The sequence below is a fragment of the Anser cygnoides genome, chromosome 5 (genome assembly GCF_040182565.1).
Source record: "Anser cygnoides isolate HZ-2024a breed goose chromosome 5, Taihu_goose_T2T_genome, whole genome shotgun sequence".
Lineage (NCBI taxonomy): Eukaryota > Metazoa > Chordata > Aves > Anseriformes > Anatidae > Anser > Anser cygnoides.
In genome coordinates, this window is record NC_089877.1 from 50132727 (window position 1) to 50151668 (window position 18942).

At 38.5% G+C, this 18942-nt stretch overlaps 1 protein-coding gene across 6 annotated transcripts in view; it reads left to right on the forward strand.

Moving 5' to 3' along the window:
* The window catches only part of SLC24A4 (solute carrier family 24 member 4), a 107144-nt gene that overhangs the window by 62730 nt on the left and 25472 nt on the right, over nucleotides 1–18942 (forward strand). For 5 of the 6 annotated variants that reach the window (XR_010831974.1, XM_066998275.1, XM_066998276.1 and 2 more), the window contains 9 exons: nucleotides 3569–3645; nucleotides 4746–4820; nucleotides 6871–6955; nucleotides 8949–9052; nucleotides 9678–9752; nucleotides 11458–11483; nucleotides 12183–12236; nucleotides 13276–13418; nucleotides 18330–18499. Coding sequence is in view for 5 of the 6 variants with exons in the window: in XM_066998275.1 (XP_066854376.1) it covers nucleotides 3569–3645; nucleotides 4746–4820; nucleotides 6871–6955; nucleotides 8949–9052; nucleotides 9678–9752; nucleotides 11458–11483; nucleotides 12183–12236; nucleotides 13276–13418; nucleotides 18330–18499 (809 nt within the window). In the remaining variant the exon portion in view is untranslated. The remainder of the gene's footprint in view (nucleotides 1–3568; nucleotides 3646–4745; nucleotides 4821–6870; nucleotides 6956–8948; nucleotides 9053–9677; nucleotides 9753–11457; nucleotides 11484–12182; nucleotides 12237–13275; nucleotides 13419–18329; nucleotides 18500–18942) is intronic. The other variant, XM_066998273.1, reaches the window with a different exon arrangement.

Genomic DNA, 18942 nt, shown 5'->3' on the forward strand with positions numbered 1-18942 from the left:
GATTTCCCGCTCAGTATTAACTCTGAATAAGTAAAGTTGCATTGGAAAGATACTGTTACTGATTTGTGTTCATCTTGATATACTGATTATACTTATTCAGCCATTTTCATGTTATGTGAAATGCTCACCAGCCAACTGAAGGAGTTTGCCAGGTAGGCAATAGCTCCCCTGATGGCAGATCTGTTTTGCCAAATCATGAAGCAGGGGCATATTGCCTCCAGGTAAATGGTGGCAGTAAGGGGAACGGTGCTTCTGGCACCAGCACTCGTGATGGTGGCTGCAAGCCTTCACATTATCCAAAAAGATGCACCCTGTGTTACAGTGCTATGTTAGTATTGCTAGACACTCAGGCCTGGGCTCTGGGCTCTGCTTTTTTTTTTTTTGGGGGGGGGGGGTGGGGGTGTGTGTGGGGGTGGAACTGTCTTTTTTTTTGCGTGTATGTGGATGCCCCATCCCTGGAGGTGCTCAAGGCCAGGCTGGATGGGGCTTTGGGCAACCTGGTCTGGTGGGAGGTGTCCCTGCCCATGGCAGGGGGGTTGGGACTGGATGGTCTGCAAGGTCCCTTCCCACCCAAGCTATTCAGTGATTATGATCGACAATTTTCTCCCAAAGAAGAAGACTCCTTAATGCTTTTTTAGTTAATTATAATTTTAGTTAACGTGAATTGTTAATAGCTGGATATTTATTTAAAACCACATGCTTTGGGCACTGATTAATTTTCCCCATACTTTATTTCATGTGGTGGGGAATAACTCCTCTGAGAAATTTTGCTTTTGGCAGCTAACGTAGTTGACAGGAAGTTCTTAAATTTGATGATATTCCAATATTAGCCCAAAAGGATATTCCTCCCTGGTTGCCACGTGGGGGGAGTGATATTACTGAATTTTACTATATTGCATGTAACTATAATTGTACAGTATATATTTAGAGTACTGTGTATATATTTAGTAATACTGTAATAAGTGATATAGAATAGTAATATGTTGCTGTAAATTGCTGTAGGGAACCTGCTGGGCTGTTACATGTATATAAGTTCTTTTGGCATCTTTAAACGTTTATCTGTAGATAGAAGCATTGCAGATTGCTGCATCTTGACCAACAGATTGTGGATTGCCCTGCACTGCCTTCCAGTAACAGTAAGGACGTCCACTCTAAATGCAGTGTCTCAAAACTACAATGCAACCAGTTTTCTCCCACTTAACTTTATATTTCTGCTATCATTTCTCTTGTTTTAGGGTAAGTCATGAAAAACCTACATGAAAGGAAGATGGTTTATTCACATATTTTTATTTTAGAAATACTTGAATTTGTTTGGATCGGTGGGCAAATGTCTTTTCTTTGTGGTGTGGCTTGCATTTGTGGAGCAATTCTGTTTTGTGAAGCCACAAATCTCTTTAGAGTGCAGGTAACAGGCCATGGTGACTGTGGAGATCTGTAGCAATGCAGACCCACTTTCTTGGAACTGCTGCTAAATACTGATGTGCTGATTATCTTTAGGCATGGAAATACTCTGTGTACTCTTGAATGGCATTGTGTTATTCAAGGAGTGACTGAGTATTCTTGTACTATTGTGCTGATGCATTTGTGTGTTTATATCCACTGTTCCTTTCATTTTTCCTGATTACTGAAGGAGGACCAAGAATAGAAGATTGACCTATGATTTGGAGTATTAAAAGTATTTAAGCAAAATTTATTATAAAGTTATACGTTTTTTTCCCGTGAGGTTTACAAGAAAAGCTGCACCTTTATCTTGGGAAAGCTCTATTCATCCTGTTAAGTGTTGATATTAGTTCCAGTCGGAATACAATAGTAAGAGCAGGTCTTATTGAAAAGCCTATTGAAAATCAGTAAAGGAATTGTAGTTAGTCATCATTGTGGAACTTTTATTTTATGCTAAATACTTTACAGACTGTTAGTATTTTTAAACAAACTGTAGTGGTTTTCAAATAGTAGGTTGGAGGATTTAGAGAGGTTTTGTAAATTGGTAAATTTGACTTTTGGATGGAAGGTGACATTTACGTATATAAGAACTTAAACACTGTCTGCTGCCAAAATATTCATTCAAAAATAATACATTTGTGGTAGTGGACACTAAGCAAAACCAGATTAAAAATTTACCTTGGCATGCAGGCACTGTTCAAGTCTTTGTCAAGCCAGAAGCATGCAACATGTACAGATGAGAAGGGCCATTTCTATATTTATATAAAGCTCAAAGACTGAGGAAGTAAAAAGTAATTCAGGCCTGAAACTAGAGGATCTTCTCACTGCAGCTAAGAAATACAAGTGTGTTTGGTGATTACAAGTAACTCAAATTTAAGACACTCAAAAAAGTTTAGCCTTCAAGGGGTCACAGTGCAACATTCCCTGCAAATTCAACTGTTTTATAGTTCTTGAAATTCGGTATCTAAAAACATCACCCAATTTTTTTTTTTAATTTTTTATTTTTTTTATGTTCATGGTTACTGTTTGCAAGATTATATCAAGCAATTGAGAAAATTAGCCAACTGAAATTGAAAATGGATGCACATAAGTATCATATATTGTACTTTTCTCAAGCTTATCTTTAAGCTCACAGACTTGAGTACAGGGAAGATGTATTGCTTCTGTTTCCTTCCCCAGTATGTTATGCTAAGTTCTTAAGAACCTTCTGAAGCTCACCTTGTTGTCAGTCTCTGCAATACAGCTCCTTGCTGAAAGTAACACCTAGTTCTGAATAATAATTTAATGACTTCAATGCATTTTGATTTCAGTGGCTGAAATAATTTTCACCCTTAAACATCCCAGACTCCTGTCTGAAGCACTACAGATCTCTATTCCTGTCTGTCTTGTCATCCTGGAAGCTTTTATCTCATATCTTTCTTCAGCTCTTTGATTTATTTGTTGTCTTTGTCTCCAACATCTGGAATCCATTTTTCATTCTGTCGCCTCTGTGTATAACACAAATTCTTTAATTGAGCTCTACAGATCTTCACTGTCACCCAGAATCAATCCCCAGTCGTGTCTTTACACATTCCTATGGTCCACCTACCATTTCTGTTTCATCCCTTCCTTTGCCAGATATAGATACTAGACCTTATGAGAAAACACTTGGAATCACTTTTAATCTTTGTGAAACAGTTTGTTGTTTGAACTGTGGAGCTGCATAAAGCTTTGTATTAAGAAACTGATGGAGAGTTACAATCATTGCACAGTATTTCAGGGCAAGGCACACTTAAAGCCAGGAATGTTATTTCTGGATGGGTTTTTGTGCATGTGGCAATCACTTTGGACGTATATTAAGAGGAGACACAGAGGAGTTAACAGTAAAAACAAGGCAAAGAATGTGAAACTCTTAGTACACGGGAGGTTGGTTTAAGTGGTTGGAATGATAGTACTCAGGGACACCTAAGTATCAGTTCTCTGTTTCTAATGGAGAGCAGAAAAGAGATTCTGAGGTGGCAGGCTGTAATGTACTAAACTGGAAGATACATTTATGTTTGGTCATGTATTTCTACAGATGTTATTCTTCAGTCTTATAGTCATTTATAGATGCTGTAAAATACGTAAAATATGTATGTTTCTGTTTCAGCCATTAATGAATTTCCTGAAGATGTATTTACAAATAGAGAACGCCAGCAAGGAGGGGTTCTGCTTCACATCATTGCTGTAAGTTTTCCTCTACTGTGCTTAATTTTTGTTTTCCTTGTATTTTTTATTTTTTAAGATGTCAGTCATCTTAGTGCCTTTACTAAACAGACATCTGTATTAAGCAACCTAATAATTTGATTTCATTCTTCTGGTATGTCTACGTGGTACAAATGCTCAAAAGGAAGTATTTATTTAAGAAAATGACGCGGCTCTGAATTGTCAGTGCCTGCGCATTCATCCTCTTGGAGATAAAATCCTGGGCCCATGGATCACAGAGGGATTTCTTCCACTGACTTGTATGTGTTTGCATTTCATCTTATGTAAAGAGAGTTTTGGATTCCTTTGTTGACGATGTCATAAGATTCTTGATTCTTCTTCTTTTCTATTGTGCCTCTATGCAAAAGATGCAATTGTAATATAAACAACAAACAAACAAAAACAAACAAACAAAAAAACCACCAAACTGAAGAATATAGAAAAAGTCGTGTGGAGATTTGTATTTTATTACAGAAAAAGCAAAACAATTAAGGCCTGCAGGCTCCAGCTTTCCTTTCCAGGCTCAGGAAAAAAGGAGGTGTTTTTGATGGAGGACAGCAGGATTAGGCCTACTATGCAAACAAGAAACATAAATCCATGTAAGACAGTGGGAGAATCATGTGCATGCATGAAATCAGGGTCATTACTGAGAGGTGTGGTGCAACGAGCCATGGTCACTTCCAGATGTGATTATTTCTTTTGTGTTGCTAATCAACAAGGTGTTGCTTTCTCTTCAATTACGTGGTCCAATAATCAATTGAAAATATTAGCAAGGAGCATGTAACTTGGTAAAGCACTGACTGGTACTTTGCTGTCTCTGAATTCTTTTGAGGCACCCTGTTCTTTCAGACTGTTGTATTTTATATTCTAGGGTCTGGCAACCATTCTTGTCCTACACTTAAGCGTAGTTACAAGAATCTGCTTTTATGCTGTAAGTTGATCAGCAGAAATATTTTTATTTGGAATGGGATAGAAAGTGAAGCTATATATTCTTGCTAGTCTGAATAAATATAGCATTGCCTTTTTCTTCTTTTTATTTAGAGGGAGTATCTGAAATATTTCCTGAATTTATTTTCTTACAGGCTCTGTACATGTTCTATGCTTTGGCTATAGTATGTGATGACTTCTTTGTTCCATCCTTAGAGAAAATTTGTGAGGTATGTTAAAGAACTTTATTCCTCTTCTGAAAATTTACTTAGAGAACATCAGAGAACTGAACATCTTTTGCCTTCATTGTTTAGAGTTCCTTCCTGTGAATTTTTTGGCCTCAGTGCTTTGCAAATGATTTGGGCTTTCCAACAAAAGTCTAACTTGTGGTCTGGGCACACTGGTCCCCCTGGCCATGTTCAAAGAGATAAATTGAAAGACTTAAGGTGATCAGCCCACAAGATCCATCCTTAAATACCTGAAGCATGTAGATAGGATGGATATGACATATGGATGAATTGAGTTTATTACTGTACTCCTAGTTTTGAAATTTATTGGTGAAAAAAATCGTGCATAGACAAATTAATGTGTTGGCTGTGCAATTTTAATTGCATATCTGCCACTGTATCAGCATGGGAAAAGTGCTTATGTGTCCTAGGATGAAGTGGAGAAAAGTGAGAAAGGATAGAAAGCATGAGAAATGCATATCTTGGTTTGATATAGAATGGGAATACAAATTTTTATGTCCAAAAATTTAGTAAATTCCTTTACATAATTGTTGAGAAGATTTAAAATCACATGTAGGTTTCTAATTAAGGGATGTGATCAGAGAGGGTAGAATTTGTACTTGGCAAGAAAATGTTATGTTAAATAAGGCTTTGGTGAACTACTACAAAATGCATACAAAATACAAGACCAGATTTTGTTTCCATTTTGATGGCTAAGTGGAAGACTCATCTCCTTCACTTTTAAACAAGCGCATATGACCATTTTCTGAAAAACTCCTGTAGCTAGTAAAAGAAGTCTATTTTCCTATGGATATATGCACTGAATTCCAATTAATGTTACTTAGAGCCATGTACTTTTACTTATCAATAGAGGGACAGATGTAAGAGTAAGGGAGGCAACAAGTACCAGCAAAGTATTCAATAAGGATCTTTCCCTTTTCAGATGTTCTTGTCTTGAGCACGTACCTTATACACTATATTTAAGTTGTACCAGTTGAATTGTACCAATTAAGTTGTAATTGATCTTTCTTAAAAATCTTTGCCTCTTGTTTCATGTTCTGCTGAATATTGAGACAGCTAAGAAGAATGCAAATAGTTAGCATACTTATGTTTGAGCTCCTTCAGCAGTATGACTGGTTAAAGATCACATGGTAGAGTAAGAGCTTCTGTTTCTGTTTTTTCAGGTTCTGTAGGATGCCATTTTTATCTGCTTAAAATGTTGCATACTGACTGAGAAATGCACGATTCCTGTACTTGTCCTTATGTCACTAACCACTTCTCTGTCCTTGGAAGAGAGATGAGGTACTAACGATGAGTCTAGAGACTCTCAAAACAAAAAGCTTCTCCATGAAATTTTCTTTATAGTTCAAGGGAAAGATCCTCATTATGAAATTGATGCAGCTCACTTGTGGAGTTAAATGTTTCTACTGGTCTTAGAAGTCTGAAGGATCTATATCCTATTAGAGCTTAAGAGACACTGTCATAAAAATAGATCTAACTACTGTGCGCAGGCCTCTCCGTGTCTAATTGGACTAATTTTGTGTGTGTCAGTGGACTCACTTTTGATTAACACAGTCATAAGTGAAGACAGAATTAGGCCTGCTGTTAATAAGATTCATTCACAGAGATTATATTTTTCTCTTGTCAATTTTGAAATTATAGAGACCAGAGGAATTGGCCTTAACTCTTGAATGATTGTGTTTAAAGTACCAGAAATGAATTCATGAATGCATTTTGAGTTTACAATCTTTTTGAGTCTGCAGAAATGCTTTTGTCTAATCACCTACATCTAAGCCACAATCAGCTAATCAGTTATTTATAAGTAGGTAGTATCATCTGACACCTCTCTAGCTTAGGGTAAAAGCATTTTACTTGTCCAAAGTATATTTGCCTTCCCAAGAGGCGGTGTCTGTTTCTGTATCACAGTGACTGTTCATTCTTTAATAGCACTGTGAAATAGCACCAGAAATGACAGGCTTCTATCTTTGCAGCTACGGAACTGTGCAATACAATCAAAGAACCAATACTGACATAACCAAAACTTATCTTCCAGAAACTACATTTGAGTGAAGATGTTGCTGGGGCTACATTCATGGCTGCAGGGAGCTCCACACCAGAACTGTTTGCATCTGTTATAGGTATGGAGCCCACACACTAGTTTTCATGAGATCTGTTAAAAAATCAGCAGCAGATCAAGCAAAAGTATCCAAAAGTAATACTATTCTTCTGTCAATTTATAATCAGCAATTGCAGCTGTCAGCTAGTCTGTGGTTCATGGTATAATTAACTACTCAAAATATCTCATGAAACTGTGAATCTCCTCTCAAAACACAGGGAGGAATGGCTGATTCTGAGCATAGGAAGTAAAAGAAGAGATTTATTGCAGTCCCCTGAGAGAGAATTTGAGGTATTTGATGCCTCTTTTGCTTCTTTCTTCACAAATAAAGGGAATTAATTTTAGTAAGGAAGTAGGAGAACAAAGAACAGTAGAAAAGAACAAATTAATGTACAGATAAGTCAGATCTGTTAAGTCAGAAGGACATGATGTTCTGTGTACATTACTTATGGGTTTTTTCAAGTAATCTCTGTACTATTAAGGATTATTTTTATAGAAAGGAGGTCTAGATGGCAAAAACAGTACCTATTAAGAGAAAGAAGGACGTTGGATTACACTGGTAGGGAAGGAGGAAAGCAGCAAATATGATACATCTGTTTTTAGTAAAGCTTTAGTATTCTTTCTGCGACTGTAGTGACTGACATTCTTACACACTTTAGGGGAATACAGTCTAAAGGAGTGCATTATATCATATCTAAATTATTAAAAAGCAGTTTTCAAATATTAGTAATTAAAAGCTAGATTTAAAGCTGGAGATGGATCTCAAGACATACTAAAAAATGTCATGAATAACTTATTTTTATGAATAACTGGAGTGAAATGATGGGAACTAGATGGAAGACAAAAACAGGGTGAAGAAAGATCTTCATCAATTTGAAATCAACAAGATGAAGTTTAATATCAGCAAATGAGAAGCATAAAAAAAAAGGGAAGTGAATATATATGTAAGGGGAATAATAACTGGTTGGAGAGCTATAGATCTAACAGTGCCTTGATATATTGCAAAAGAAGCAGGAGTTGAGGAATAGCTGATGGTGGGACGTTGCAAATAACAATTGATTAAAAGTTGGGCCCATTTATAAAGCCTAAGCACTATAAATTATCCTGCTTTGCTCAGTTCTGCTAGACAGCATTTGGGATATTGCATCCAGTCTTGTTACTGTGCTTCAAGAGAGTTGCAGACAAATCAGGAAAAGTGCAGAGATGAGGAAAAATTGTAAGATGTTCAGAAATTATATCTTAAAGTAAATCTTGAAAAAAAGGTGAGTGTAAGTCTTGAAGTCTCTCTTCAGTGAAAGATTTAAAGTACAAGTAAGACACAGCTTTCTAGTGCATTCAAGTTTTGTCCTGTCACAGTGCTGAAGATTACGTTAGGTAATCCATGGAGATCTCTTCCAGCCCTTAATTTTTGTCATTCTGATACAATTACGTTGCCAATAGGTATTTGAGGGATTGGTGGGTTCAGTACTAAAGGAAGTGTGAACATTGGTACTAGAACATGTTAAATTTGAATCCTCATTGCCTGTTGGAGTCAAAAGGTGCACATTACTACACACAAGATAGCTACCTGTGTTTTTAGGGAAGAATCTATTATTACAATGAGACATTCCAAGAAGATGCTAAATATTGAATGCCTGAGAGAAAGGTTTCTGTGCTTTGTTATACTGTGTGAAATGAATTTCATGCTCCTGATGTGATTGAAAATGTTTTTCACTCATTTGAATGGATTATTACACCAGTTACAGCCAACCTGTGAAATGCAGGACTTAGTGTAGAACTAACTAGCTAAGAAAGTTATTTAATTTTAATAAAAAAAAATATATGTGTAGAGATGTTTGGCCAAAAACGGGGAGCTGTTAACTAGACTAAAAGCACAAAATATTCCATGGAGAAGTGAGAAGTTATTATGAAGCATGTTTTCTAAAAATTCGAAATGATCTGTTATTCTTGGGTAGCACATGTTCTGAATAAGTGCCTGTGGCCTAAAAAGAATGCATATTTTGCTCATTCTGCAGGTGTATTTATCACTCATGGAGATGTAGGAGTAGGGACCATTGTTGGTTCAGCAGTTTTCAACATCCTCTGCATTGTTGGTGTCTGTGGACTGTTTGCAGGACAGGTTAGTAAAATGTATATGTTTGTGGAGTTCAACTGCTTATATTTTAGGTGTTTGCATGAACAAATATATAAAAAAGAATAAAGAAAAAAAGAACCATTAGTTTAAACAAAGAAACAACAAGCTGGCATGGGGAGAAATGTCAATTTTGGAAAGAATTTACATATACTTTGCAAATAGCAAATGTTTCCACAAAGTTCAGCTGTAGTTTCATCACTCTGAACATGTAGCATACAGAGGAACCTGATTCCTTTTCATACAATATCATGTCCACAGTCAGCTGATCAGTGGCTAATCCTCCTGGTACTGATTATGATCAAAGAATCTGGGACTCAGGCATGAGATTTAGTCTATCTACTCAATAGATTGTTAGACTGTGTATCTTTTTTTTTTTCCTCTGTATTAAGTCCGATATGTCCACAACTGGAATGAAGTGGGAACCATTTTTATCAATGGTGATTATTATAGATCCATTGTTTAACAAACTCCTGTTAGCATAAAACTATTATTTGTTCCAGAATTGTTAATCGTAATTCTGCTCGCACACCTAAGTGATTGCAAGGTGGAGGCGTTCGTTTTGTCTTTAGAATCACTTAATTTTGATGTCTAAAGCTGTGATATTTTTCAGGTGGTTTGTCTCACCCAGTGGGCTGTGTTCCGGGACTCTGTGTACTACACGTTATCTGTTATCGTACTTATTGTTGTAAGTACTTTTCTTACCAATTAAAGTGTTTCATTGCTTGACTTTTTGGAGGACCAATCTGCTAAGCATGCTGGTAAACAACTTTTTCCCAGCTAGTTTTTCCCAGCTCAGAAGTGAGCGCTCAGCTCTACAATATGGTCCAAGTATGAAAACTTCATACGGCCCCACAGAATGCATGCCCATCACATCTGTCAGTGTCCATTCATGTTGTACCTACAGCCTATAAAGTTCTGCAGACTAGTAGGCTGTTGTTATATGGTGCAATTAGCACTCTCTTCTGACTGAGGGGACTGCTAGTGGAGATAAAAAAAAAAAAAAAAGTTTTGAGCTGCACCTCTATTTTAAATAGAAAAGGTGGCTATACCTTGCTTCTATATAGTAGTTTCATTTCACAGATTCTGGGTAAGTTTCTCTAAATAGAGCAATGTGAGGTATTGCTTTGTTTATCTAGAACGGTGTAGCAGATCCTGAACATATACTTTTATAGTGTCTGGTAACAAGGGAGGGAAGAAAGTCTGATTTGTAATAAGTATAGATCACTAGCAGCCCAATTAGTTACAGGAGTTACACAGCATCATAGAAGTATAGAATGGTTTGAGTTGGAAGGGACCTTAAAGATCACCCAGTTCCACCCCCTGCCATAGGCAGGGACACCTCCCACCAGACCAGGTTGCCCAAAGCCCCATCCAGCCTGGTCTTGAACACTTCCAGGGATGGGGCATCCACAGCTTCTCTGGGCAGCCTGTGCCAGTGTCTCACCACCCTCAGAGTAACGAATTTCCTTATATCTAATCTAGATTTACCCTCTTCCAGGTTAAAACCACTACCCCTTGTCCTATCACTATGTGTCCTTGAAAAAAGTCTGTCCTTCTTAGAAGCCCTCCAAGTATTGAAAGGTTGCAATAAGGTTTCCCTGAAGCCTTCTGTTCTCCAGGCTAAACAACCCCACTCCTTCAGCCTTTCTTTACAGGAGAGGTGTTGCAGCCCTCTGATCATCCTTCAGGCTGTCCTCTGGACACTGCAGTCTGCACTCTGACAGGTCCATGTCTTTCATGTGGCCCAGAGCTGAACGCAGCACGATCATGTCAGCTGCACCACTCAACTTGGTGTCATTCACAAGCTTCCTGAGGGTGCACTCAGTCCTGCTGTCTACACCATTATTAGAGTTATTAAACAGTACAGACCCTGCGGACCACCATCCGTCACTGATCTCCACCTGGACATTGAGTTGTTGATTGCAACTCTCTGGATGCAGCCATCCAACCTTATTCACCAAATAGTCCTCCCTTCACACCCATATCCCTCCAATTTAGAGACAAGAAGTACATAGGGTGGAGTAAAATGTGTGTAACCACTTGGCCTAAAAGCAGAAGTGGAATATCTTCCTCTTTTGCTAAAACTAGGTTAGTTGTTAAAAGGACTCAGAGCCATGTTTCTTAAAAATACATGATTTCACTATCATTTGCAGGTGCACAGCACGTATGTCTTTCTCACACTCACACTTTTAATAAGTAATATAACAGTCACTGACAAGATCCAAGTTTGGTGCTTTGGAGATGTGAAAGTTTTGGTTAGAAAGGGTCAAAGGGAGAAAACTCCAGTAGCTTCTGTGTAGACATGACTGATATTTATTATATAAATTTGAATGCTTTTCAAGGTAGATCAGAAATGTACATTTATGTTTCCTGTTTTTTTCTTCTTCTAGTTCATATATGATGAGAAAATAGAATGGTAAGTTGTGTAAACTATTCCTTACAGTCCCGTATTCACCATGAGACTGATCAGTTAATAGAGTTGCAGTGTACCTAGATTTCATTCATGCACCGTGTAAGCACATCTGGATTTGACACCTAGGAAATCCAAAGTATTTTCTTTGGTTATAGTTTTTTAAGATGATCAGGAGAATTTAAGAAAATTTAAAAACTTGAAAACATTAACCAAGTGAACAGGCTATACATAAGACTTGAAGGACTCACAAATACAGGGAGCATAACCGAAGTTTTTCTGCTCTTACCCTAGTTGTTAACGTTTAGGGAGGTACTAGGTGTCCTACAGAACAGTGCAAGGTGGGATTCTAGTGGAAGATGATAGCTGTCTTCTGAAATAGTCTTCTCAGAGTGCCTGGCCTGTGCTTCGGCACTGAAATGACAGAATGCCTTGGCATTGTGATCCTCAGAGAGCAGCTCTGGTTTCAGTCTGTGTAGCACATTTCTGAAATACATGCGTTACATTTTTTTTGCAAGTTTATTGGAATGTGGGAGTCTTGCTGCCCCCATTCTCCTGAGACACCGTTAAATCTTAATGATGTGAATCCTGTGTACACAAACGTGACTTGTACTAGATATTTAATGCACATTCCTACATAAAACTTGTGAAGGATACAGCTGTTTGAGTGGCCTTTAACGCTTTTTTTTTTTTCGTCTCTCTGAGGTGGGAAAGCCTTATACTCATCATTATGTATTCATTCTACATACTTATCATGAAGTAAGTGCTTTTCTGTTCCATGTTGCCTTTAGGTGTTGGTTGACCATCGTTCTTTTGGTGTGTTTTTGTCCTTGGCCCTCCTCCTGAGGACAATGCAACTAGTCATGTTTCTGTTTATGATCCCTTGCATTTTCATGCTTTATCAGTTTTGTTTCAAGTATGTGCTCAGCCAGCAGCAAATATTTTCCTGCATCCTTTTCATAGTGCACTGAGGTGAAATAGCTTTCAGAAGTAGTTGAGAGGAAGTGTCACTGTACAAAGATTGTTGAAAAAGTCCACAGCATTGTAAGCGCACAGCATGTCAACTGTTACACATGCTCTGTAACCTCTGGAGAACAAAGCCAGACAGATAGACAGCTAAGTATGCACTGATCTTCCGACTTTTTCATACAAGATTGTGTATGACATCCTTCTTGTGTACTGTCACAGCCTCTGACAGGAGAGGCAGAGATCTGACTGCTACTGCAAGGATCTGTGAGTCCACCTTTAACTGGAAGTTGCTGAGACTTCTCCCTTGGTGTCCTGCCCTGACAAACCACCCTTTTTGGAACCTCAGCCTCCCTTCTCGCCTACCTCAGGTCTTAGCAGAGTTCACTGACAGCACTCTACAGTCCCATCCTAGTGCTAAAATTCTTTCTTTAGGTTACGGTCAATGGTCCCAGAAATGCTCAATTGCCCGCCATGGGGAACATTGTACTGAGAGAAACAATGAGGTGACTTGAGAGCTGGTGCAGGAAGAAAGAGCCCATTGTACACTGAATGTCCTGACTCCAAAATCCACAACTCCAGTGTTCTGCCTTCACTGAATCTGCTCTTGTGTCTTTTCACATTCTGCTGTATCTCATGAGAGAGGTACAGCTCTTGCTTTGCTATTATCTTGCCAATGAATTGGATAGTCCTTTCTCTTAGCTTCATTTTAGTTGTCAGAGAACACGCATCTACGCTTTGCTGCTTGCCTGCATAAGTTGTTCTCAGACACTTAAAAGTTTGACGAGGAAATGAAACAATCCAGCCTTTTCAGACCTTTTTCCACTTTCAGGTATAATGTGAGGATGCAAAATTTCTTCACCCTCAAAAGCAAGAATGTTGGAAATGGTGACACGGTCAACAATGAGCTGGAAGATGGTAATAAATGTTATGCCTCTAGTTGTGATGACCCATCCATTCCATTACTATGCAAAGGTAAGGCTGAGCAGACAGGACTTGGAAAAAAATAGTTCACAGGATATCCTTTTTTTTTTTCTCTTTAATGCTGATTAAAACAATGTTACTATTCAATCTTAAGTAGGAATATTTATTCAATTAACTTGAAAATTCAGCAGTCAGATCACCAGTTGAAAAAAAAAATCAAAATTTTATTTTGTGGAGATTGGAGATTCTGAAAACAAGCTGCTTTGCACATGGACAGTTTTGTTTCCTTTTTCTCTCCTGTTCAGTGATGAGTATACAACACTGTGAAAGAAATATTTTTTTTTTGCCAGGAAGAAGGTTATTTTCACTTAAAAAAAACTAGTTTTGGACTAAAAGCTGAGGCTTGGGTCTTGATGGAAAGACATGCACAGATCAGTGGGCAAGAGGGATTACATGTTGAGTTCAGATCTTCAGGAGACTGGTTTTGACATGACTATATAGTTCTGCATACATTGCCAAGCACATACGTAAAATTGAGAAATGCAGGTTCTTTGCAGTCTGTGCCTTTATCATAAAGGGGAAGAAGATGATACCTATCTTCGGGTACTGAAGGTAAGGAAAAATCCCTGGGTATTTTTTTTTTTTTGATAACTTTGTTTTTATCATTGTCTTACCCCTTCTCTCTTTCATTCCTTCTTTTCTCTGTAGAGCAAAATCATTGCTACATTAAAAGCTCAAGCCATATAATTCAGTGAGCTGTTGAGCTACTCTTAATGAGTGAGGTCTCCTTGCTGTGTTCTTTGCAAACATCTCACACTCTGGGAGACTGAGCTCAGCAGCAACATAGACATTTGGAAGTGTCCTCATTTAATAAAAAATAGGGGCAAGCAGGAATTTGTAGCAGATGCGGAAAATCCTGCTGTTTCCTGCTGTTAGTGTTTAGATGGGGTTTAGTGTTTCAAGGTAGGTAGTATCAAAAATTTATACAGTGACAGCACTCTGGTCTCAGTTATGGTGTTTAGACAATAGTTTAATATTGATTTAAAAATACTTCTCAAAGTAGCATAATTAAGTGAAAATGTCTTTGAAATATTTTGATTTCATTTTACAATGAATTTTTGTGAATATTGACTGTGATGTAGTGAAGTCCATTGCTTGGACGTGGAGATACAGTCATACAAGGTTTAGAGGATACCTGCTAGGGAATTTGTTAGTGATGTATTCCAGTGGGGACACAGGAAAAAGGTGATCCAGCAGTAGAATACAGATATTAATGATTTTTACTTCTGAGGTGTTTGTTGGGTTCTGATGTCTTTATGTGTGATTTAAGCTGTACACTTTTAAGATTCGATCTCTATAGCCACTCTGTGGTAAAGGTATGATAACACAGACTGCTTGCCTGTCCACCTATTTCCTTTTCAGGAAATGTGAAGATTATTTAATGCTTGTGAAGAACATGTAGAACTTTTAGGAGAAACAGCAAGAAACTAATGAAAGCCTGGGCTCATGAGAATGATTTTTCTACTAGTTGCTGTTCTCAGCAAATTTCTTTAATTTTCTTAAAAGATGCACTGAGACTGCAGTTCACTCAAATTCCCTTTGCCTTCTCCAGTACCCATTACACAAATATATGCTGCATTGGAGGGACCGTTGTTCGCAGTGTAGATAAGTAGATATTATCACAGGTAAAGAGTGGAGGACATGAATAAGAGGTTAAGGAGATGATGGGGTTTGGAGTGGGCTGTCGGAGAGGAAGACGGCAGTGTTAACCTAGCTGCCCTGTAGATGGGTGCATTATGCGTCAAGAAGCTGTCCTGGAAAACTGTCACATGGCTCCCTGTTCTTCCTCTCTCCTGTTGGATGAAAATCTGCCCTGTGATGTGTGCTGCATCAGTGACCCGCTGTTAGTTGACACCTGGCTGGCTTCACAAGCTGAGCTGCACTTTCTTCAGCAGCAGCTTTCAGAAACAGCAGCAGTGTTAATAACTGGGAGAGAACAACTAGAGCTGTCCTCTGCCTTATCTCCAACCAGTGGTTAGCAAGTTTCAGGATCCGCTGAAAAACCTCCCTTGGCTTCACCAAGGTGTAGGTCTAACCATAATGATTTTTCACAGGGATGAAGTCTGATTACTTCCCCGCAGAAAACAGCTTCTTTCTTTGGGGGAGGAACATTTGTCCTACCAAGGATGTTTTTTCTGTTGCTCGATGTGCACATAAAAGGGGAGTTCGCAGTATACACTATACAGCTCTCTTCTATGCTTGTAAGTTTTATTACTTTCCATAGCTTCCAATAGTACGTTATAAAAGCTCCCACTACGGGAGTTTCGCAGAGAAAAAGGAGAGCTTTTCACCTGTCAATTTCAAGGGCGAGTTCTATACACATGGGTGAAAGCAAAGTTTTAGTACTTTTTGAATAATGTTTCATTATAAAATGCAAACGTGTGGCTTACTGCCCTTGGGTTTTACTATACTGACCCAAATTTCCACCAGGTGGCATGGTTCGATGTCTGCCTAAAAAGAGAAACTCGGAAAAATGTGAGTTTCTGGACAGTGTGATGTGGATACCTGAGGGCCAGATCAGGACTCAGCTGAAGTCAGCAAGAAGCTTTCTGTTGACTTTGACAGGGCTGTTGGTGATGACCCTTTGTGGTGAGGTGAAAGTTTAGATAATCTGTTAAAAGGAAGAGCTGTTCTTAGAAGATATTTGTCTGAGGAATATCACAAAGGAGAAGTGAAAAGGCTTTTCACTGTCACACATTTGTAAAGACGTGGGATTTTTGCAATTTTTAGATGGAGCCCATTTGTTTTGTATGGGGCCAAGATATGTATATTTATGGGCATATGGAGTGAGACTGAAGAGCTGTTAAGGCAATATATGAGCAATTTGCTGCAGAAACTCAAAACAGCTGCAGTTAGTCATATATATATATATATAGTGATATATTTTACATCATTGCTGAGCTTTTATCAAAGCTGAGTATGTTTTGTTACTGTCTCCTTATTGCTTTAAGAAGCAGTTCCAGAGTAACTGCAATGCTTTCACGCTTTTTTCACAATGCTTTAAGAAACACTGTGCAGACTTGACTGAAGAAACTCACTTGAGAGCAATTAATCTGATGATACTGTTTAAAAGATGTCTGACCTTTTCTCCTTACCAGGATTGCTGTCAGACATTGCTTTTTCTTTGTCTAACTACATACAGCAAATGTTAAGCTACTGTGGTTGGGTCATCTTCTGTCAGGCCTGGTTTCCAGGTAGCTTGCCTGGCTATATATAGTCCTTCACAGGAAAAGCTGCTGCGCACTAGCTGCAAAGTCATTGGAGTGGCTGGGCTTCTCATTTGTATGATCAGTTGCAGTACTCAGCAAGGTTAATTTGTTTTAAATGTCAGAAGGGGGTGGATAATTGCTCCTTTATGTTTGCATTACCAAATGCAAAATGACTACTAGTTCTGTTCTCTGTTAGAGATTTAGCTGCAAGGCGAGACCACAGAGTGGATTCTTGGAGAAGGACTCATTTCCTTGTGGAACCAAAGATCTCTTTATGATTCCTCAGGTGACACCAGTGTACTCACTGAAAACTCTTTTAGTGAAACAAAGCAAGACACTCAAATGCAAGAGGGTAAAAGATGTAGCCATTTACATCTTCATTTAGATGATTCAGAGGCTTGCTGGGTTTTTCTTGTTGAATAATGATGGAAGGATACTTTAACTTCAAATATGTCAGAAGATGCTTTGAGACAGCAAAACCTTTATTGCATGATGTGAGTTACTTGCCTGCATGTATCCAGTCTTCTTCCTGAAAAACAAAAATATTTCATCACTGTAACAATGTGAACAATAACTATGTAGATTTGTGTGTTTAGAATAGGTCCGTTTTAATTCCTTTGTTTGAGTTGAATGTTTCCTTAGATTTCCTTTGCTTCCTGGCTGGAATCATGCACTAATAATTATCTTTCACTTCTACCTCCTAAATTCTCTTCCTCTTCTTAATGTAAGTAACAATATAAAAGGGGAGTGGGAGGGTGAAGCTAAGCTAAGCAAAGCAGTAAAAAAAAATCAGCAAAGAATTTTTTTTTCTTAACGTATTATTACATGTAATAATTAATATTTATTGCAGTCATATACATATCTTCTGCCCTGCTTTCTAACACCACATGGGTATGTCTCCTGTCTGCTGAGCCTTGCTCTACGTGCTACGTGTAGTCTGTAGCATTTGTGAGGATATTGGTTTGTTGTTAAGCTTTCAAAGTCCTTGCCAGTACTTGTGTTGATTCCCAATATAATTTTGTCTCTCTGTTTGTGTTCTTACATCACAGAACAAAGCTTTTAACCTTGGTACAATCCTTTATATTAGCAAAGGTGTACTTAAGACGTGATTTTTTTTCTGGACAATTGCTGTTTATCATCATTTCAAGTCTTGTCATGTTAAAAATACTGATAATATTCTGTGAATTCTTTTCCAAAAGGAGTGAGCACAACATTAGGGACTTCTGGATGTGCATCAGTAGCTATTAAGCACCCTAATCCAGTAGGATAGCTTTATAGGTTTCAGGAGTGCAGTCTATGCTTTCACAGTGCATGTGCTTCTGGAGAAGGCTTACAAAGCTGTAGTGGGACTTAAGCACAGAAAACTGGTACTACAACAGGAGTAGCTGGGTAAAAGCTCTTCCCACCAATCTAAGAGTGGGTTGGTGGCTGCCTTAGTGGAGTGAAATCCCCTTTCAGCATGTAGTCTAAATGAGGTGCACTGCTGATGAACAGGTGTTTCTGTTGAGGTGCACCACTGATGAAGCAGGTATTTCTGCAGTACCAGGCTGCAGAAATATTGCAGGAAAGTCACTGGGTTTACATTCAGGCATTCAGATTAATGTTACCCCTTGCCTGGGCCTAAAAACTATGGATCTGGGCGACTGGAAGGATGGGTCTTACCACAACTAACTCTGTCCATTGTGATCATTAGTGAAGGGGATGCAGCAGTATGGCAAAAACAGTGTTGTGATGGTGGATGAGATCATCTGCTCCAGTCCCCCCAAATACCGGTTCCCTGAAGCTGGGTTACGGATTATGATTACAAATAAGTTTGGACCACGCACCAGAATGCGGATGGCAAGCCGACTCATCATTAATGAGGTAGGTTCATTATGGAAACAATAAATGACTATGAAGCAGAGAGAGTCATGCTCATTCTGGAATTCAGATTCTGCACTGTTTCTAGAGGTGGGCTAGTAGCCATGTCACAGCAGATGTGAAGATGGGTTCCCAACTGGCGGTACTGCTTGTCTTAATGGGAGGGTAGTCACAGAGGGACTCCCTTCTCTCCCTGCCAGAAGATGTTTGTTTCATTGTGTGCACATTCAGATTTTATCTGCAGCAGAAGAGTTGGTTTTGACCATTACAAAAGTGGTCAAGCTAAGAAAAGGTAACGGACAGGCTAACCAACAAGTGGTAAGAAGTGCTCTTATATGAGCACTATGTCACACCACATCAGGATGTGATCACATCAGGATCACATCAGATATTTGCCTGCCTTTGTAGTCTTCATAGTTGTCAGCTCAAAATGAAAATGGACCAAA